Genomic DNA, 18,281 nt, shown 5'->3' with positions numbered 1-18,281 from the left:
CTTTTATCAGCCAAACTTGTAATCTCATAGAAAAAAACTCAAGTTTGACAGCATCTATTTTTCATAAACCTGTGATGATTGGCATTAATTATATAACCCTCCTTTAATTCTTTCGTAATCGAGTCTTGTATTAGCTGTTCCATTATTTTGTCGGGGATTGATGTCTGGTTTACAGACATATAATCAATCACCCAGGTCATCCTGTTTACCCTCTTTAACTATTGGAGCATCTCTAGTTTTCTTCCAGTCTTCTGAAACTTCCCCAGGGTTCCAAGTGTTATTGAAAATGTAACACCGTGGCCAGCTTTTTAAAAATTCTTCGATGCTAATTATCTGGACCTGCAGATCTAAAAATGTCTAGCTTTAGTAGCTGCTGTTTAACATCTTCCCAAGTTGTTATTGGAATAGAAAGTGTTTCTGCATCATATATGATTACATATTTTCCCCCAAGTACCAAGCAGAAATATATATTGAACACTTATGCCTTTTTTGCAGTACTATTGACAATGTTACCTGTTACGGGTTCCCCCTGGGGTGTCACCTGGAACTGTGGTACCACTGAGCCCCCCTGACCCACCAGCCTGGGGTCCCTCTCACCCTGTGCTAAGTTGCCAAGTTGCTGTGCTACGTTGCCAAGTTCTCCAAGTTTGCTCTTTCACCAGCATTCACACAGGTAGGGGACACATCCAGCTGCTGTACTTACAGGCTGCTGTGATCAGCTCTGCATGGGGAGGCTAGAGCTAAGGAATTGCCCAGCTGCTCAAGAGCACATCCCCTTCTGGGGTATAAACCCACAATTATACAGTCTTGCACTGCACAGAGATATGTACAGTGTAAGCTCATGAAATTTGCCTCCTCCCTCAATGTGGCGAGGGCATATACAACAGCTTTTTGTCCCAAGTTATGACTCCCACACACTGGTTTGTGATAAAGCAAAAACAAACGTATTAACTACAAGAGAGAGATTTTTAGGTCCAGTGAAAGGAGTTTTAAAACAGTCCAGTGAAAGAAGTGTTCAGTTTGAACAGTGTTTGGAATGAAGAAAAATGTTTGGTCTTAAGTTACTTAAGCACTTTTGAAAATTTTACCACATGTTAAAATCCTCCAGTCCAAGACATATGCCTTTATTGCTGAGTAAGAAGCTGGCAGTAGTGACACCATAAGATTTTTTTTTTTTTAATGTACTTTGTCTTTTGTATATTTTAACCCCCTAAAAATGTCACCATAAGTGTCCCTTTTATTCTTTTGAAAATATGGTCACTTTACTCAGTAGGTGTTTCCAGAACTGCATTATCAGACCGTTTGAAACAGTAATAATATGACAGTAATAAGAAACTATGTGAATTGCTCCTTTCCTTCACCCCTACATTAACAGAAGACTTTAGGTGATAGGAATGTTTCTTTTTTGTAGTGGCCATCTGTTTCTGTGGCACGGTTATCTACTTTGAAGGTATGGATTTAAATTAATGGTTGACATAAATGTTGACATTGACTTGCTTATACCAATGGAGAACTTGGCGAATGATCTCAAAGGAATGCTTCTCTTATATGTGCACTCTGCCACAGAGTGCAGCAGAGAACTCTAAAATCTGCCATTCTGGAAGATGATCAGCTTAAACAACAAGAAATACCTCATCATCCACAAGAATCTCTCAAATTAATGTTGTTCATTGTAATAAAGTACCCAGAAGTCTGCTGAGCACTTTACGGTAAACCTAGGGAGAGACTGCCCGTGCCCCAAAATGCTGATAGTCTAAATGTAAACTGGGATAACGCAAGTAAGGGAGACTACCAGTGGGAGGAGAAGGATGGGAATTATACCAACATAATCATACTGTGATTCAGGGCTGGTCTGTGCTGAAAACATACATCAACAGAGCTCTGCTCTTAGGGGTATGAAATCCAGACCAATAAGAGACATAGCTATGCTGACATAACCCCAAGTGTAGACAGTGTTAGGTTAATAGAAGAATTCTTCTGTCGTCCTAGCTACTGTCTTTTGGGGAGGTGGAGAACCCTTCCGATCGCTATTGTGAGTGTCTACACTGAAGTGCTACAGTGGTGCAGCGCAGCATTTTAAGTGTAGACATAATCTTAATTTAGGCACATATTGTTAGTTTTAGTTAAATATTCATTCATTCATACTGGTTAAGGCAGTAGACTGAGGTTCTGGAAATCTAAGTTCAGTTCCTGGCTCTGCTGCGGACTCCCTATGTGAATTTGGGCAAGGCACTTAATCCCTGTGTCTCATTTCTTCATATGTAACATGGGAATAACAGATACTTCCTTTGTTCCACCATTTGTCTACCTTGCCTTTTTAAATTGAAAGCTATTTGGGGTCAATTATTGTCTTTTGCTATGCATTTGCATCGCGCCTAGTGCCACGGGGCCCTGATCTTTGTTGGGACATCTAGGTACATTTTTTTTATTACTGAAAAAGATCCAGAGTAAGTGACCATTGTGAATATTAATGACTCACTTGTAGGTGTCACAGAAGTAATAAGATTTCAGGAAGAATTTAAATATATTTTAAAAGTGAACTCGAAAGACTTGCCAAGACCTGAGTTCAGTCCCAGGTCTTTGTGCTTGTAGCACCCAAATATGTGCCCTACCATAATGTTTCTCCTGTTACAGTAGATGCCACCATGGATGCCTAATGAAGCAGTTATCAACCTTATCCATACTGATTATATATGGAGATATGCCTATCTCATAGAACTGGAAGGGACCCTGAAAGGTCATCGAGTCCAGCCCCCTGCCTTCACTAGCAGGACCAAATACTGATTTTTGCCCCAGATCCCTAAGTGGCCCCCTCAAGGATTGAACTCACAACCCTGGGATTAGCGGGCCAATGCTCAAACCACTGAGCTATCCCTCCCCCCAGTTTGTTCACATGTGCACTGGTTCTCAGCTTTAGTAGTGACTTTCTTTTGCTCTTCAACTTAAGAGCACTAGAATTTGGAAGACAGATCCAGAAAGCATGATGGAATATCATGATAGCAGAAGGATGACTAGGTAAGAAGAGGGAAAAGAAAACAGCTTATTGAAAGGTATTTTCACTGAGACATGGCTGCATGGATCCAAACAATCTAATTTTGATTTTCCCACAAGCACCCATCCTATTTGAGGGGAGAAACAATAAGACAGAGAGCAGCAGTTGACTTGAAGGCACTAATGCAAATATTCTTTCTGAAAGCTTTCTGGCACCTTGTTCCAAACTGCACTGTGTCCCGAGTATTGAGTTCTACTTTAAGAAGTTGCCTTTAGCAGCATTCAGAACTTTAAAGGGTCTGTAGAATAATGCTGTTTACCAGTACCCTCAGTCTCCCCCTTCTTCCCTTCCTCTTGCAGGAGGATCATGGCCCATAGTTAACTGCTTGAATGAATACCAAGCAAAGGTTTTAGGTTCTGTCTTACTCAGTGTGTAGGCCAATCAATAGGCAGATGGAACTCTGGGGACAGGAACAGCTTCAGTGCAAGCCTCCAAAATGGTGTTACTCCGTGCTGCCTACTGGCAGGGGGGAGAGAGGACCCCTTCTCCCGGAGGGGAGAAGGCTGTGGGGAGTCCTCTGGCCTCAGCCCTGGGGCAGCCTGCCTGTGCCCCGAACTCCTCATCCCTGGCCCCACCCCAGAGCCTGCACTCCCAACCAGAATCTTCATGCCCCTCCCGCATCCCAACCCTCTGCCCCAGACCTGAGCCCCTCCCCCCGCACCCTAAACCCGTCATTCACAGCTCCACCCTAGAGCCCTCACCCCCGCACTCCACCCTCTGCCCTACCCTGGGCCGCCTCTCATGCTCCGAACCTTCAGCCACACCCCATGTGGCTCTCACATTGAAGGTTTTTTGGCAAAGTGGCCCCCACTTCAAAAATAGTGAAGCGCACTGGTCTAATGTGTCCTGTGACCAAAGTATGATGCACATGACATTTTTTCCTATTCAAAGGCAGATGGTTGCAAGGTCTGCATATTATATAGGCTACAGGAATGATGCAGCAGTGTCATTTTCCCACACTGAGAATAGGGGTACTAATCAGTTCCTATGGGAGGTGTCAGTGTAAAGATCAGAGCACTGAGGTAATGTGTTCTCAACAACTTCAGTCACTAAATGCGTATGCTGCTATATTAGTGCTAGGTGGAAGTATATTCAGGGTATATGGCTTCATTCCTGGAGGTCATGAATGCCTGGATCACTGTAGCCAGCTTCTGGCAGTGCTGCAGCTGAAGCACTTGTAGTATGGACATACCCTGCACTTATTTAGTCTCTCCTGTCAGTCAGGTTTTTCAGATATTGCATCATTCTTGTAGGTCATTTTTTGTCTCACTTATACATTGGAAAGAATACCTCCCTACTTCTACTCTGTATTCCCCTGCTTATACAGCCAGGGTCTGAATTACCCCTCTTAGCCACAGCATAAGTTATTTACTTCTTGGGTTTTACTTTGGCTTCTGCTTTATCAGTAGGGAAGAAATGTTTCTTGTTGCATGGTACTAAAGATCAGCAGGGAGATGCACTTGCTTTCCCTCGCTCTTTTGCCTCTTACCTAAAGTTGTTGTCTTTCTTTTTATGCTGCTGTTTTGCTGCAGGCCTGAGATGCTGAGCCGCTTATCAGGGTTAGCAAACACTGTTCTGCAGGAGCTGTCCGGGGATGGAAGTGATGCACAAGTTGAGTCCTCTACCACTGTGAGTACACTCTCTCATGCCAGAACTATCACTGTTGCTGCTCAGAGCTGGTTCAGGGTGTCCGAGGCACTAGTGTTGTGAATAACTGTCGCCTGATTCCTGTCACCTTGCACCTCACCAAACTTGTGGCCCCCACCTCTGCCACTCCCTCTGCATTTATGGCATCTTCTGTGCTGCTGCAGTGCAGAACCATATGATCTCTTCAGCTTGAGAGATCAACTTGAGAGCTTGGAAAGGAGCTAGAGTTGAAGTGAGCTAGGGGGTTTCTGGGAGGGTTTTGGAGAGCTGATCATTCTCCATAAGAGGAAGAAGACTACTGAATCACATGGGGACCTACTCTCATGTTGCACTCTGGCTGTAGGAGCAGTGGATGGCATAGGGAGCATTGGTATCTCTGCTGTGTAAAGTCTTTCAAGTTTGCTGATGTCCTGTAACAGCAGAGATGCTCCTTTTAATATTCTTTGAGAGTATCTGGAACTTTCCTCGTGATTTCAGCTGGTCAGATCTAGTTCATTAGACTAAATGGAAAGTTTGTGAGGAGCTGCATTTAGGCTAGGCTGTAACACAGAAACAGAGTTGCAGGTCTCTCTCTGGGCACTATGCTGTTGTCTTGGAATTAGTTTTAGTGAGTTACTTTTTCAGAGTGTCTGTTTGACCTTCTCCAGGTGTCAGAGCCAGGAATGGAGAGCAGGGAGGAGATGCCCAAGGATATACTGGAGCGTCTGGCCCACACAGAGCAGCTGGCTGTCCAGCTGAAGGATCTGGTCCGAGAGAAGGATGCCCAGCTCCAGCAGAAAGAAGTTGAACTCAAGGTACTATTCCTTCCACCAGGGGTCTGGGAGTAAGGCTGAAGGTATGTCTACACTGAAATTTGACATCCGGGTCTGGCCCATACCAGCTGACTTGGACTCACAGGGCTTGGGCTGAGGGGCTAGTTAATTGAAGTGTGGATGTTTGGGCTCTGGCTGGATCCAGGGCTATGGGACACTCCCACGTTGCAGGGTCCTAGAGCCCAGGCTTCACTGGAAGCCCAAATGTCTATACCGCAATTAACCAGCCCCTTAGCCTGAGCCCCGTGAGCTGGAGTCAGCTGGCACAGGCCAAACAGGTGTTAAATTGCAATGTAGACATACCCTGAGATGCTGCTATTACTGTTTTCTGTGGAGTGTAGTCTCTGGCTTCTTTGGGGTCTCTCTTCTCATGTGGAGACACTTAAGTCTGTTTAAAGCAACAAAAAGTCCCGTGGCACCTTATAGATTAACAGATGTATTGGAGCATAAGCTTTCATGGGTGAATGTCTGTTTGACATTCCCTAACACTGCAAGCTGGCGGCTTCAGGGCGAATTAATTTCCTTGTGGATGGTGCTATGGAACCTTGAGTACAGTCTTTGTATCTTTTCTTCCACAGGAAGAGAGGGAGGCTGCAGATGCTAAGTTGAAGAAGCTGAAGCTGCAGGCTAAAGCCAAGCTGGCAGCTCTGAATAAACGCATTGAGGAGCTGACAGAGCAGGGGTCAGTGTTGCCTGCAAAGAGCCTGCCAGAAGAGCAGCTACATCACAGGAAGGTGGGAAAGATATGGCTTTAGGAAAAGCTCTAGCATGTACTGAGAATCTGGGTGCTAATTAAGTTCCTGATGTCTCCTGCTATTCATGATCCTTTTTTTAAATGGCCTTTTTTCTCTCTGAATATCCTGCCCCTAGAGGCATACTGCCTGCTATTAGAAATACTCCAACAGGAATATGGGTACTCTGTGGGAGGCCTGCTTCCTCATGGTGTGGATGCCCTCAGAGTTGTTAGCTGTGATCTCTGCAAGCCACTTACCTGCCTGCTTCCTTTTGCATGCCTTATCTGAGCCCTATTGCTATTTCTACACGAATAACCTGTTCTTTAGGCCAAAAAACTTTGTATCTTTCATCTGAGCTATAGGTTTCCATCAAATAGGAACAGAGGAGGCAGTGTTGACAGAGATGTAAGAGCAAGGGGACATCAATGCAATTGAAAGGCAATACATTTAAACTGATTAAAAGTGTTTTTTTTACTAGCTCATAGTTAACTTATGGAACTTGTTGCCACAAGATTGAGGCCAAATGTTTAAGATTAATAAAGGATTATAGACGTGTACAAGAATAACCACAGTTACATTAGACTGGATAAAAAAAATAGAGATAAATTAGCCAACCCCTAGCTGATGAGTTAGGTAGAAACTCCACAAAGGCTGATGTGTTTTTTCATATCTCATTGTGGGAAATTCGACATATAAGCATCATAGTTTCATGGGTGGAAGCATAGGGAACCATGTCCCCTAACAGCGGTAGGCTTAAACTGAAAGCAGCTTAAGAAGTGTTCCTGTTTAACACTCAGATGCCCAACTCCCAATGGGGTCTAAACCCCAAATAAATTCATTTTATCCTGTATAAAGCTTATACAGGGTAAACTCATAAATTGTTCACCCTCTAGAACACTGATATGCACAGCTGTTTGCCCCCCCCAAGTATTACTACATACTCTGGGTTAATTAATAAGTAAAAAGTGATTTTATTAAATACGGAAAGTAGGATTTAAGTGGTTCTAAGTAGTAACAGACAGAACAAAGTGAATTACCAAACAAAATAAAATAGAAAACGCAAGTCTATGTCTAATACAGTAAGAAAACTGAATACAGATATAAACCTCACCCTTGGAGGAATTCCAGTAAGCTTCCTTTTACAGACTAGTATCCTTCTAGTCTTGGTCCAGCAATCACTCATATCCCCTGTAGTTACTGTCCTTTGTTCCAGTTTCTTTCAGGTATCCTTGGGAGTGGAGAGGCTCTCTCGTTAGCCAGCTGAAGACAAAATGGAGGGGTCTCCCAGGGGTGTAAATAGACTCTCTTGTGGGTGGACACCTCTTCCTCCCCCTGTGTAGAATCCAGCTACAAAATGGAGTTTTGGAGTCACATGGGCAAGTCACATGTCCATGCATGACTCAGTTTTTACAGGCAGCAGCCATCGCCCACATGCTATCTTGAATGTCTCCAGGAAGACTTCTTATGTGGATTGGAGCCTTCCAAGATCCATTGTGCGTTAAGTGCTTCTTGATTGGGCACTTAACTTGCAAATTCCTTTCTAAACAAGCTGACCAAATGCCTTACTAAGATTATTTAAAATCAAACAAGTATACCGCCAATATTCATAACTTCGAATACAACAATGACACATGCATACAGATAGGATGAATATATTCAGTAGATCATAACCTTTATATAGATATATTACATGGCATATGTAGCATAAAACATATTCCAGTTATGTTATATATATATATATATTCATAAGCATATTTCCATAAAGCCTTATGGGAAGCACCGTCATAGAGGTCCCTCGGGACATGAAAGGGAAGGGGTTCTACTCCTGGTACTTCCTAATCCCAAAAGCAAAAGGAGGCCTCAGACTCATCCTGGACCTGTGTTGCCTCAACAAGTCTCTCAAGAAGTTGAAGTTGTTCTTTGAGTGCTTGTTCATGTCCATTCCAAGCAGGTGTGTGCGTGCCGCGTGCACGCCAGCCAGAAGATTTTTCCCTTAGCAGCGTCTGTAAGGTTGGCCCAGGCGCTCCGTGCAGTGGCGCCACCATGGCGCCCTATGTAGGGGCCCGCCGACCCTCCACTCCCTCAGTTCCTTCTTACCGTCTGTGACGGCTAGCTGGAACTTTGCTCACTCTCGCAGCAAGCCTAGCAGTGTCTCTGTTTGTGTATATAGTTCTTTTTTTCTCATAGTTTTAGAGTTAGTTAGTTGTAAGTTAGTAGTAGTTTGGGGGTCCCCCCCCCCCAACGTAACCCTTGCCCCTTTCTGGGGCATGCCCGGGTCCCCAGCGTTTAAACTCTGTGCGGACTGCGGGAAGTTTATGCCGAAGAGTGACCCACACTCTTCCTGCTTGAGGTGCCTCAGAGAGAGCAGTGCCACATCTGCAAGGGGTTCCGTCCCAGGACTCTCAAGGACAGAGAGCAAAGACTTAGAGTGCTCCTGATGGAGGCGGCCTTACGGCCACACTCTGACCCCAAGCCTGCCGACCCGGCGCCCAGCGCCTCAACCTTGGTGCGCAGCGCTCCGGCACCATTAGCCAGAGAGGAGGCCCATCTAAGAACTCTAAGTCCTGGCACAAGAGAGAATCGGGACATAGGAAATCGGCCTCCATGTGGCACCAATCACCGTCTCCAGTGCCCGCGAAAAAGAAGAGGCCGGTGAGGCGCCGATCACCCCACCAAGACCCTAAAAGGCCAGCGGCGTCCACAAGTGTGGTGGGACAAGCCACACCTCAGGCGCCACCTCCCAAAGTTCCGTTGACTCCTGCCCCTGTGGGGGTACAGTCGAATCCGGACCGGTCCAGGTCCCCGGACCTCCGCGAGGATGTGCGCCTCCCATCGACACTGGAGGTGTTCGAGACGGCTTCAGACTTGTTAAGTCTCCTGGTACCGGCCTCCCCACAATCGAGGGCAAGCTGGCTATAATGACGCCTCAGTCCCTGCCCTGCGCCGCTCCGGCGGCACCGGCGCAGAGAGAACGATCACACCGTTCCCCGGACTCGTGGTATTGCTCGCCAGCAACAGTGGGTATTGCCCCTCCTTGGTCTTCGTACTCGGAAACCTCGGAGTCCGAGGCGGACTCCTACCGCTCTAATAGATCAAGGAGCATGAGGTCGGCTTCGCAAAGAAATCAGCGACCTTACCCGGAGCCTTGGCAACAGCAATGGCAACCACCCTCCCGGTGGCCATTCTGGACCCCCTTGGCTTACCATCAGGCCCAGGGCCAAGTGCAAGGCCCACGATCCAGGTCTGCGTCTGTCTCCTCGATGTCAGTGGCTCTGGTGCAAATGCCTCCACCAGCAGCACCGCCATCCAAGAGGAGCATGCCGCCTCCTCAACAGGATCCGGCACTGCCCCATCAGACACTGGCACCGATGGGGGCCATGTCCTCGACGCCGCAGGCACCATTCGGCATCGACCTCGATACTGGTCGCGGTGCCGTCTCCTACATCCGCACCGGCCATGCAACCCAAGTACCGTATGCCGCAGGACCTGGCAGGAGCTGAGGGTAGTGAGGAAGGTCCCCTGCAAGTGATTTCCTCCTCTTCCTCGCCGGACGAAGTGGCTGCAGGGACTTCTGCGGCACCTGCTCTGGAGGACAACTGGGTGCTCCAACAACTGCTCAAACGAGACGCCCAGAGCCTGGCTATTCAGGCTGAGGAGTTAGAGGTGGATGTGGACCCTGTAGTGGACATCCTGGCTCCCTCGGGCCCGTCTAGGGTCACCGTACCGCTGATTAAAACAATAACCGACATATCCCGCACCCTATGGCAGACCCTAGTCAAAAAGACGGAGAGGCGCTACTTCGTGCCTTCCAAGGGCCATGAGTACCTGTATACTCACCCTCCCCCGGACTCTCTGGTTGTGGATGCGGCCAACCAAAGGGAACGTCAGGAGTTTCAACGGTCTACGCTAAAGAACAGGGGGAGGCCAAGAAGCTAGATCTCTTTGGTAGGAAGGTCTACTCAATGCGGGGACTGCAGCTGCGCACAGCCAACCAGCAGGCTATAGTTAGCTGGTATGGCCATAACACGTGCTCAGCTTTGTCCAAGTTTGCTGAACTCCTTCCCCAGGAATCGCAATCAGAATTCTCCGCTCTGGTGGAGGAGGGGAAGCTGATTTTGCTTGCATCCCTCCAAGCGGCCCTGGACGTGGCGGATGCAGCCTCCTGCACGCTGGCCACCAGACTGGTGATGCGGCAGGGGTCCTGGCTTCAGGTCTCCGGCCTTCCTCATGCGGTCCAGCAGACCATACAAGACCTTCCCTTTGAAGGGCCCATGCTGTTTTCCGAGAAAACGGACAAAAGTCTCCATAGCCTAAAGGATTCAAGGGCCACGTTGCGCTCTCTCGGCCTGCACACTCCAGCCACCCAGCGCAAGCAATTCAGGCCGCAGCCAGCTCAGCGGCCGTACCAGCCCCAAAACCGCCTGGAGGCCCTGGGCAGGCGAAGTAGAAGTAGCAGGAGGAGGCAACACCCGTCCTCCGGACAGTCCTCCGGCCAACTGCGGCCTCCGTCAGGGCCTAGACCTACCAGTCAGGACCTTGGATCCTACCAACCTTACCTTTTCGTCCCGTCTGTCCCCCTTCTACCGTGCCTGGTCCTGAATCACATCGGACAGTTGGGTGCTCCGTACAGTACAGAGGCGATATTCTAGCCAGTTTTCCTGCCTCCCGCCCCACCAGCCCCCCTCCCTGTCCCACTTCAGGGACCCCTCTCACGGGCAACTTCTAATCCAGGAAGTGCAGTCCCTTCTCGCGATAGGGGTCGTGGAGGAAGTTCCCCAGGAGCTCAGAGGCAGGGGGTTCTACTCCTGGTATTTCCTAATACCGAAGGCGAAAGGGGCCTCAGACCCATTCTGGACTTGCGGCGTCTGAACAAGTTTGTGAAGAAACTCAAGTTCCGCATGGTCTCCCTGTCCTCTGTCATTCCCTCCATGGATCCAGGAGACTGGTACGCCGCCCTCGACTTTCCATATCGCGATAATACCTCAACACAGATGTTACCTCAGGTTCGTGGTGGGCGGCACCCATCTCCAATTCACAGTCCTGCTCTTCGGACTGTCGACGGCCCTGAGAGTTTTCACAGAGTGCATGGCGGTGGTAGTGGCTTTCCTGCACAAGCAAATCCATGTGTTTCCATATCTGGATGATTGGCTCAAGGGCCGTTCCAAAGACCAGGTGGAGGCTCAGGTGGCTTTTCCCAGACAGACCTTCCTCGAGCTTGGCCTCCTGATAAACGAGGCCAAATCTGCCCTGTCTCCCGTCCAGAGGATGGAGTTCATAGACGCAGTCCTGGACTCAATGCAAGCCAGAGCGTACCTCCCAGAGTCCAGATTTCGGTCTGTGTCTGACATCGTCCTTGGTCTCTGCCGCTTCCTGACCACTACATCAAGGAATTGCCTCAAGTTGCTGGGGCATATGGCTGCGTGCACCTACGTGGTGAATCACGCCAGGCTCAGGCTGCACTCTCTTCAGTCCTGGCTAGCGACCATGTACCGACCAGCCAGAGGCGCACTGGACTCTGTGGTAACGCTTCCCCAAGCAGTGCTGGACTCCCTCCAGTGGTGGCTCAAACCGTGATAGGTCTGCGCGGGAGTGCCCTTCGCTAGCCCCCAACCATCCCTATCCCTGGTAACAGACGCCTCGGATCTGGGATGGGGGGGGCGCATCTGGGGAATCTCAGGACCCAGGGCCTCTGGTCCCCGGAGGGCCTCTCCTTGCACATCAATGTCAGGGAGCTGCAGGCCGTGCGCCTTGCCTGCCAGACTTTCAAATACCACTTGACAGGCAGGCGTGTAGTGGTCCTCACGGACAATACCTCGGCGATGTTCTATATCAACAAACGGGGGTACACGCTCCTCTCCCCTGTGCCGGGAAGCCCTCGTGTTATGGGACTTTTGCGTACAGAATTCAATCCACTGGACAGCATCCTACCTCCCAGGGGTGCAAAACGGTCTGGCGGACACCCTCAGCTGCTTGTTCAACGGTCACGAGTGGTCCCTTCGCTGGGATGTGGTACGTTCAATCTTCTGTCGCTGGGGCTATCCCCAGATAGACCTGTTCGCCTCGCAGCACAACAGGAAGTGCCAATGGTTCTGCTCCCTCATGGCGCGCAGCCCAGGATCGCTCATGGGTGCCTTCCTCCTCTCTTGGGAAGGGGACCTCCTCTACACCTTCCCTCTGATTCTGATGGTCCACAGGGTACTCCTCAAGATTCGCAGAGATAGTGCTCGAGTCATACTGATAGCACCGGCGTGGCCGCGCGAGCACTGGTTCATGTCGCTACTGCAGATGTCTGTACAGGCGCCCTTCGCGTTGCCCCTGCTCCCGGACCTGATCACACAGGATCAAGGTCGCCTCCGGCACCCAAACCTGGAGTTGCTCCACCTCACAGCCTGGCTGCTCCATGGCTGAACCTGGTGGAAATGCAGTGCTCACAACAGGTTAGGCAAGTCCTCCTTGGTAACAGGAAGCCTTCCACCAGGGCCACATACACGGCCAAGTGGAAAAGTTTCTCCCTCTGGGCAAAACAGCAGGGTCAAGCTCCGTTGCTCGCCCCGATTCCTCTCATTCTAGACTACCTACTCCATCTGAAACAGCAGGGTCTTCCCCTCTCCTTGGTCCGGGTCCACTTGGCTGCCATCTCTGCGTTCCACCCAGGAGCTGACAGAGTTTCAGTCTTCGCTAACCCACTGGTCAGCCACTTCCTCAAGGGCCTGGATAGACTCTTCATGCATACACGACATCCTGTCCCGGCCTGGGACCTCAATTTGGTTCTCTCTGCCCTCACAGGGCCCCCTTTCGAGCCCCTTGCTACGTGCTCACTACTGTGTCTCTCCTATAAGGTCGCATTCCTTGTGGCTATCACCTCGGCCAGGAGGGTCTCAGAGCACTGACGTCCAGGCCTCCATACACCGTTTTTCACAAGGACAAGGTCCAACTTGGGCCACACCCGGCGTTCCTTCCTAAGGTGGTCTCCCAATTCCACATGGGCCAGGACATTTTTCTCCCTGTGTTCTATCCCAAACCACATTCCTCCAGCAGGGAGAGTAGGCTGCATTCCCTGGACGTTCGCAGGACCTAGCATTTTATATCGAAAGAACCAGGCCATTCAGGAAATCAGTCCAACTTTTTGTTGCTGTGGCCGACAGGATGAAAGGGCTACCTGTCTCGTCACCGCGTATCTCCTCCTGGATCACTGCCTGCATCCGTGAATGCTACAATCAGGCTAAGGTGCCTGCCCCGCCGATCACAGCCCACTCCACAAGGGCACAGGCCTCTTCCGTGTCATTCCTGGCTCAAGTCCCAACACAGGAAATATGCACAGCTGCCACATGGTCTTCAATCCATACTTTCACGTCGCATTACGCCATCACGCATCAGGCTAGAGATGATGCAGCCTTCGGCCGCGCAGTGCTCCAATCTGCAGTAAACTCCAACCCCACCAACTAAATTCAGGCTTGTGAGTCACCTGCTTGGAATGGACATGAACAATCACTCGAAGAAGAAAAAACGGTTACACACTTTCTTGTAACTGTTGTTCTTCGAGATGTGTTGTTCATGTCCATTCCAATACCCACCCACCCTTCTGCCCCGCTGTCGGAGTGCCGGCAAGAAGGAACTGAGGGGGTGGAGGGTTGGCGGGACCCTATATAGGGCACCATGGTGGCGCCACTCCAGGGGGTGCCCAGGCCGACTCTATGGACGCTGCTAAGGGAAAATCTTCTGGCTGGCATGCACGTGGCATGCACACACCTGCTTGGAATGGACATGAACAACACATCTCAAAGAACAACAGTTACGAGAAGGTGAGTAACCGTTTTTTTTCGCATGGTTTCACTGGCCTCCATCATCCCCTCCCTGGATCTTGGAGACTGGTATCAATTTACGGGATGCTTATTTCCACATTTCCATATTCCCAGGTCACAGGTGTTTCCTCCACTTCATGGTGGGCGGACGCCATTCCCAGTTCATAGCGCTGCCCTTTAGCCTGTCTTTGGCTCCAAGGTGTTCACAAAATGCATGACGCCAGTGGCCACTTACCTGAGATGTTGAGGGGTCCAGATTTTCCCATATCTCGACAACTGGCTCATCAAAGCAGCTCTCGTGAGCAGGTGCAAAGGAGCCTCGATCTGGTGAGTTCCACCTGCCACGATCTGGGCCTGTTAATAAACAAAGTCACATTAACGCCAGTCCAGAGGGATGCCCCTCCGGGCGTGCTCACCTCTTCTCGGCTTCGGCCAGCTGCTTACGCAGACATTCTTGTTCATCTACCGCTGCCTCCCATTCCCTGGCCATGTCCTTGGCATTCGCCTCCACTTCACGGCAGGCCTGCTCTTCAGCCTCCAGTCGCGCACGCAGGCCAGAGTCCCCCGACACCTCTTCCTTGAGGGTCTGGGTCCATGTTGTGGCCTGCTCTGTGACAGTCTGAGTCCCGGCCTCTTGCTGGGCCCACTCTGTCCCAGTCTCCTTTTCATCCATCTCTCTGGGATGGCTCCTAGGCAGGTCTACCGCCATCACCGCAGCATCCCTCCTGCTTGTCTTCGACCCTTCTTGGTCCTCCAGCCCCTTCTTCCTCAGCCACCCTCCAGTGAGGGGGCGATCTCTCTTTATATGGCCCTGCTCATAGAAAAACATAAACTGTTGAGCAATAGTCAACATGGTTTCTGTAAAGGGAAATCGTGTCTTACTAATCTATTAGAATTCTTTGAAGGGGTCAACAAACATGTGGACAAAGAGGATCCAGTGGACATAGTGTACTTAGATTTCCAGAAAGCCTTTGACAAGGTCCCTCACCAAAGGCTCTTATGTAAATTAAGCTGCCATGGGATAAAAGGGAAGGTCCTTTCATGGATTGAGAACTGGTTAAAAGACAGGGAACAAAGGGTAGGAATTAATGGTAAATTCTCAGAATGGAGAGGGGTAACTAGTGGTGTTCCCCAAGGGTCAGTCCTCGGACCGATCCTATTCAACTTATTCATAAATGATCTGGAGAAAGGAGTAAACAGTGAGGTGGCAAAGTTTGCAGATGATACTAAACTGCTAAAGATAGTTAAGACCAAAGCAGACTGTGAAGAACTTCAAAAAGATCTCACAAAACTAAGTGATTGGGCAACAAAATGGCAAATGAAATTTAATGTGGATAAATGTAAAGTAATGCACATTGGAAAAAATAACCCCAATTATACATACAATATGATGGGGGCTAATTTAGCTACAACAAGTCAGGAAAAAGATCTTGGAGTCATCGTGGATTGTTCTCTGAAAATGTCCACGCAGTGTGCAGAGGCGGTCAAAAAAGCAAACAGGATGTTAGGAATCATTAAAAAGGGGATAGAGAATAAGACTGAGAATATATTATTGCCCTTATATAAATCGATGGTACGCCCTCATCTCGAATACTGCGTACAGATGTGGTCTCCTCATCTCAAAAAAGATATACTGGCACTAGAAAAGGTTCAGAAAGGGGCAACTAAAATGATTAAGGGTTTGGAACGGGTCCCATATGAGGAGAGATTAAAGAGGCTAGGACTCTTCAACTTGGAAAAGAGGAGACTAAGGGGGGATATGATAGAGGTATATAAAATCATGAGTGATGTGGAGAAAGTGGATAAGGAAAAGTTATTTACTTATTCCCATAATACAAGAACTAGGGGGTCATCAAATGAAATTAATAGGCAGCAGGTTTAAAACAAATACAAGGAAGTTCTTCTTCATGCAGCGCACAGTCAACTTGTGGAACTCCTTACCTGAGAAGGTTGTGAAGGCTAGGACTATAACAGCGTTTAAAAGAGAACTGGATAAATTCATAGTGGTTAAGTCCATTAATGGCTATTAGCCAGGACGGGTAAGGAATGGTGTCCCTAGCCTCTGTCTGTCAGAGGATGGAGATGGATGGCAGGAGAGAGATCACTTAATCATTGTCTGTTAGGTTCACTCCCTCTGGGGCACCTGTCGGTGGACAGGATACTGGGCTGGATGGAACTTTGGTCTGACCCGGTACGGCCTTTCTTATGTTCTTATGCTCATGGCAGCCAAAGCAGACTCTCCGCCCCTTTGCTGCCTTGAGCCGCTCAGAGTCTGTCCCAGGTCCCCCCTTCTTGCTAGGGCTCACCTGCCTGGGCATTCCCCCTGCAGGTGTCCTTTTTGTCCACAGGCCCAACATGTCCATTGCCCCCGGTTCTCCTCACCAGGCGGGCTGTCTTAAGGACTTGCTCCTTTCCCTGCTCTGGGTGAGATGCCCTGCCCTCATCCCAGTAGGGAAAATCCCTTTTTAAATATTCACATTGCCTGCAGGCGTAGCAAGTCTTGCGCTCCGCCACAGGCCTCCTGGCCCTGGCACTCTGCTTCCCACACCCTTCTCCACGGCTCCTCCAAAATTCCCTTCTGAGGAGTTTTACCAGGGCCCATTGTTCCTCTGCCAGCCACCCCAACTGTTCCTGCAGGGCCCACTGCACCTCATAATGCTTCTGGTGAGCCTCCTCAACCTCATGCACAAGTCTCTCAAGCTTCTCGTGCTGTCAGACTGTCCCTTTCCTCCGGGGACCTGACCCTGGAGCCCAGTCTGGAATGGCGCAGGAACCCTCAGCAAAGAACACCCATGTAATCAGGATCCATCGTCCCTATCTCTAGTTCCCTCCAGGCAATTATTCCCAGTCCTTCTCCTTCCCCTTGTATCCGGGGTGACTGATTATACCTGCATTCTCCACCATATGTAGCATGGCAGAGTACTCACTGGCGCGGCTCCTCCTGCTGGTTGGTCTGAGAATTATCTCTTCCAGGATCGGACCGCCTCCTGCTGGCCAGTGTCTCCCTTGCTGCTGCCTGCTTCTTCCTTTCTTCAGGTACCACCCTTTAGTTCAGGCCCCATGTCCCTCCCGTCCCGCGGTGCCCCTTCTCTGGGGTACTGCACCGCAGCAGTGCCCCCACACTAAGGGATTCTCCTCACCCTGAGGAACCCAATTCGCCGAAGCCCACCTTGCCTCAGTGACCGACTGCCAGTCTTCATCTATCCCCTTTTCTCAGGGGCAAACTGTAGTCTGAAATGGCTGCTCATCATTGGCAAGGAGGCTTGGACCTCCTGCCGTTTCCTGGCCTGGTTGCACCACTGCAGCCTCAGTCCACCACAGGCCCTTTTAGCCCAGCCTCAGCCTGGGGACTCGCCTGGCCAGAGCTCCCCAGCTCTGCCTGTCCTTCCCCAGCACTATTCTGTTTGAGATACCCTTCTCTAGCCAGCAGCCAGGTCTTTCCCACTCCACCACTGGAGTGAGACTCCCCCTGCCTAGCTCCCAGCCCTTTTATCAGGGCCAGCTGGACCCTAAGAGGGTGTGGCCACACCTGTGGCTGCCTACCCAATCAGCCTCTCTTGGCTGCTTTCAGCATCTCTAAAAGGGCCGGCTTTTACCCCTTTTCGAGCTGGAGAGGGGTGACCACCCTGCTACACTGGTCTGGACTTTATTTTATTTACACATTATAAATGTGATCAAGTCCTGGTAATTGGTACCTAAGCTACCATTAATTTTTAGTTCTGTGGAAGATGGGTGATATTCCAGAGGACTGGAAAAGGGCAGATATACCCCCAATCTATAAAGAGGGGAATAAGAACACCCCGGGGAATTACAGACCAGTCAGCTTAACTTCAGTACCAAGAAAGATAATGGAGCAAATAATTAAGCAATCAATTTGCAGACTCTTATCACCTTATTATCTTCTGGGTAACAGCATGGATTTATCAAGAACAAATTATATCAAAGCAACCAGTAGCTTTCTTTGACACAGGGTAGCAAGCCTTGTGGAAGCAGCAGATGTGGTATATATTTGACTTTTGATACTCAAAAGGAACAGGAGTACTTGTGGCACCTTAGAGACTAACAAATTTATTAGAGCATAAGCTTTCGTGGGCTACAGCCCACTTCTTCGGATGCATACAGAGTGGAATAAATATTGAGGAGATATATAGACACACATAAAGAGAGCATAAACAGATGGGAGTTGTAAGCTCTTTGTATGTGTGTATATATATATCTCCTCAATATTTATTCC

The 18,281-nt window shown here is 49.3% G+C and overlaps 1 protein-coding gene across 1 annotated transcript in view; it reads left to right on the top strand.

Moving 5' to 3' along the window:
• Positions 1–502: 502 nt before the first annotated feature.
• GOLGB1 (golgin B1) overlaps positions 503–18,281 on the top strand; it is a gene marked incomplete in the record, with an annotated part of 100,375 nt that continues 82,596 nt past the window's right edge. The window contains 4 exon segments of the mRNA XM_034763621.1: positions 503–673; positions 4,585–4,681; positions 5,347–5,493; positions 6,090–6,245. Of these exon segments, the coding sequence (XP_034619512.1) occupies positions 4,592–4,681; positions 5,347–5,493; positions 6,090–6,245 (393 nt within the window).

This window comes from Trachemys scripta, chromosome 1 (assembly GCF_013100865.1).
Source record: "Trachemys scripta elegans isolate TJP31775 chromosome 1, CAS_Tse_1.0, whole genome shotgun sequence".
NCBI classification, from domain to species: Eukaryota; Metazoa; Chordata; order Testudines; family Emydidae; genus Trachemys; species Trachemys scripta.
The sequence above is the reverse complement of the archived record's forward strand: the minus strand, read 5'-3'. Positions and strand labels throughout refer to the sequence as shown.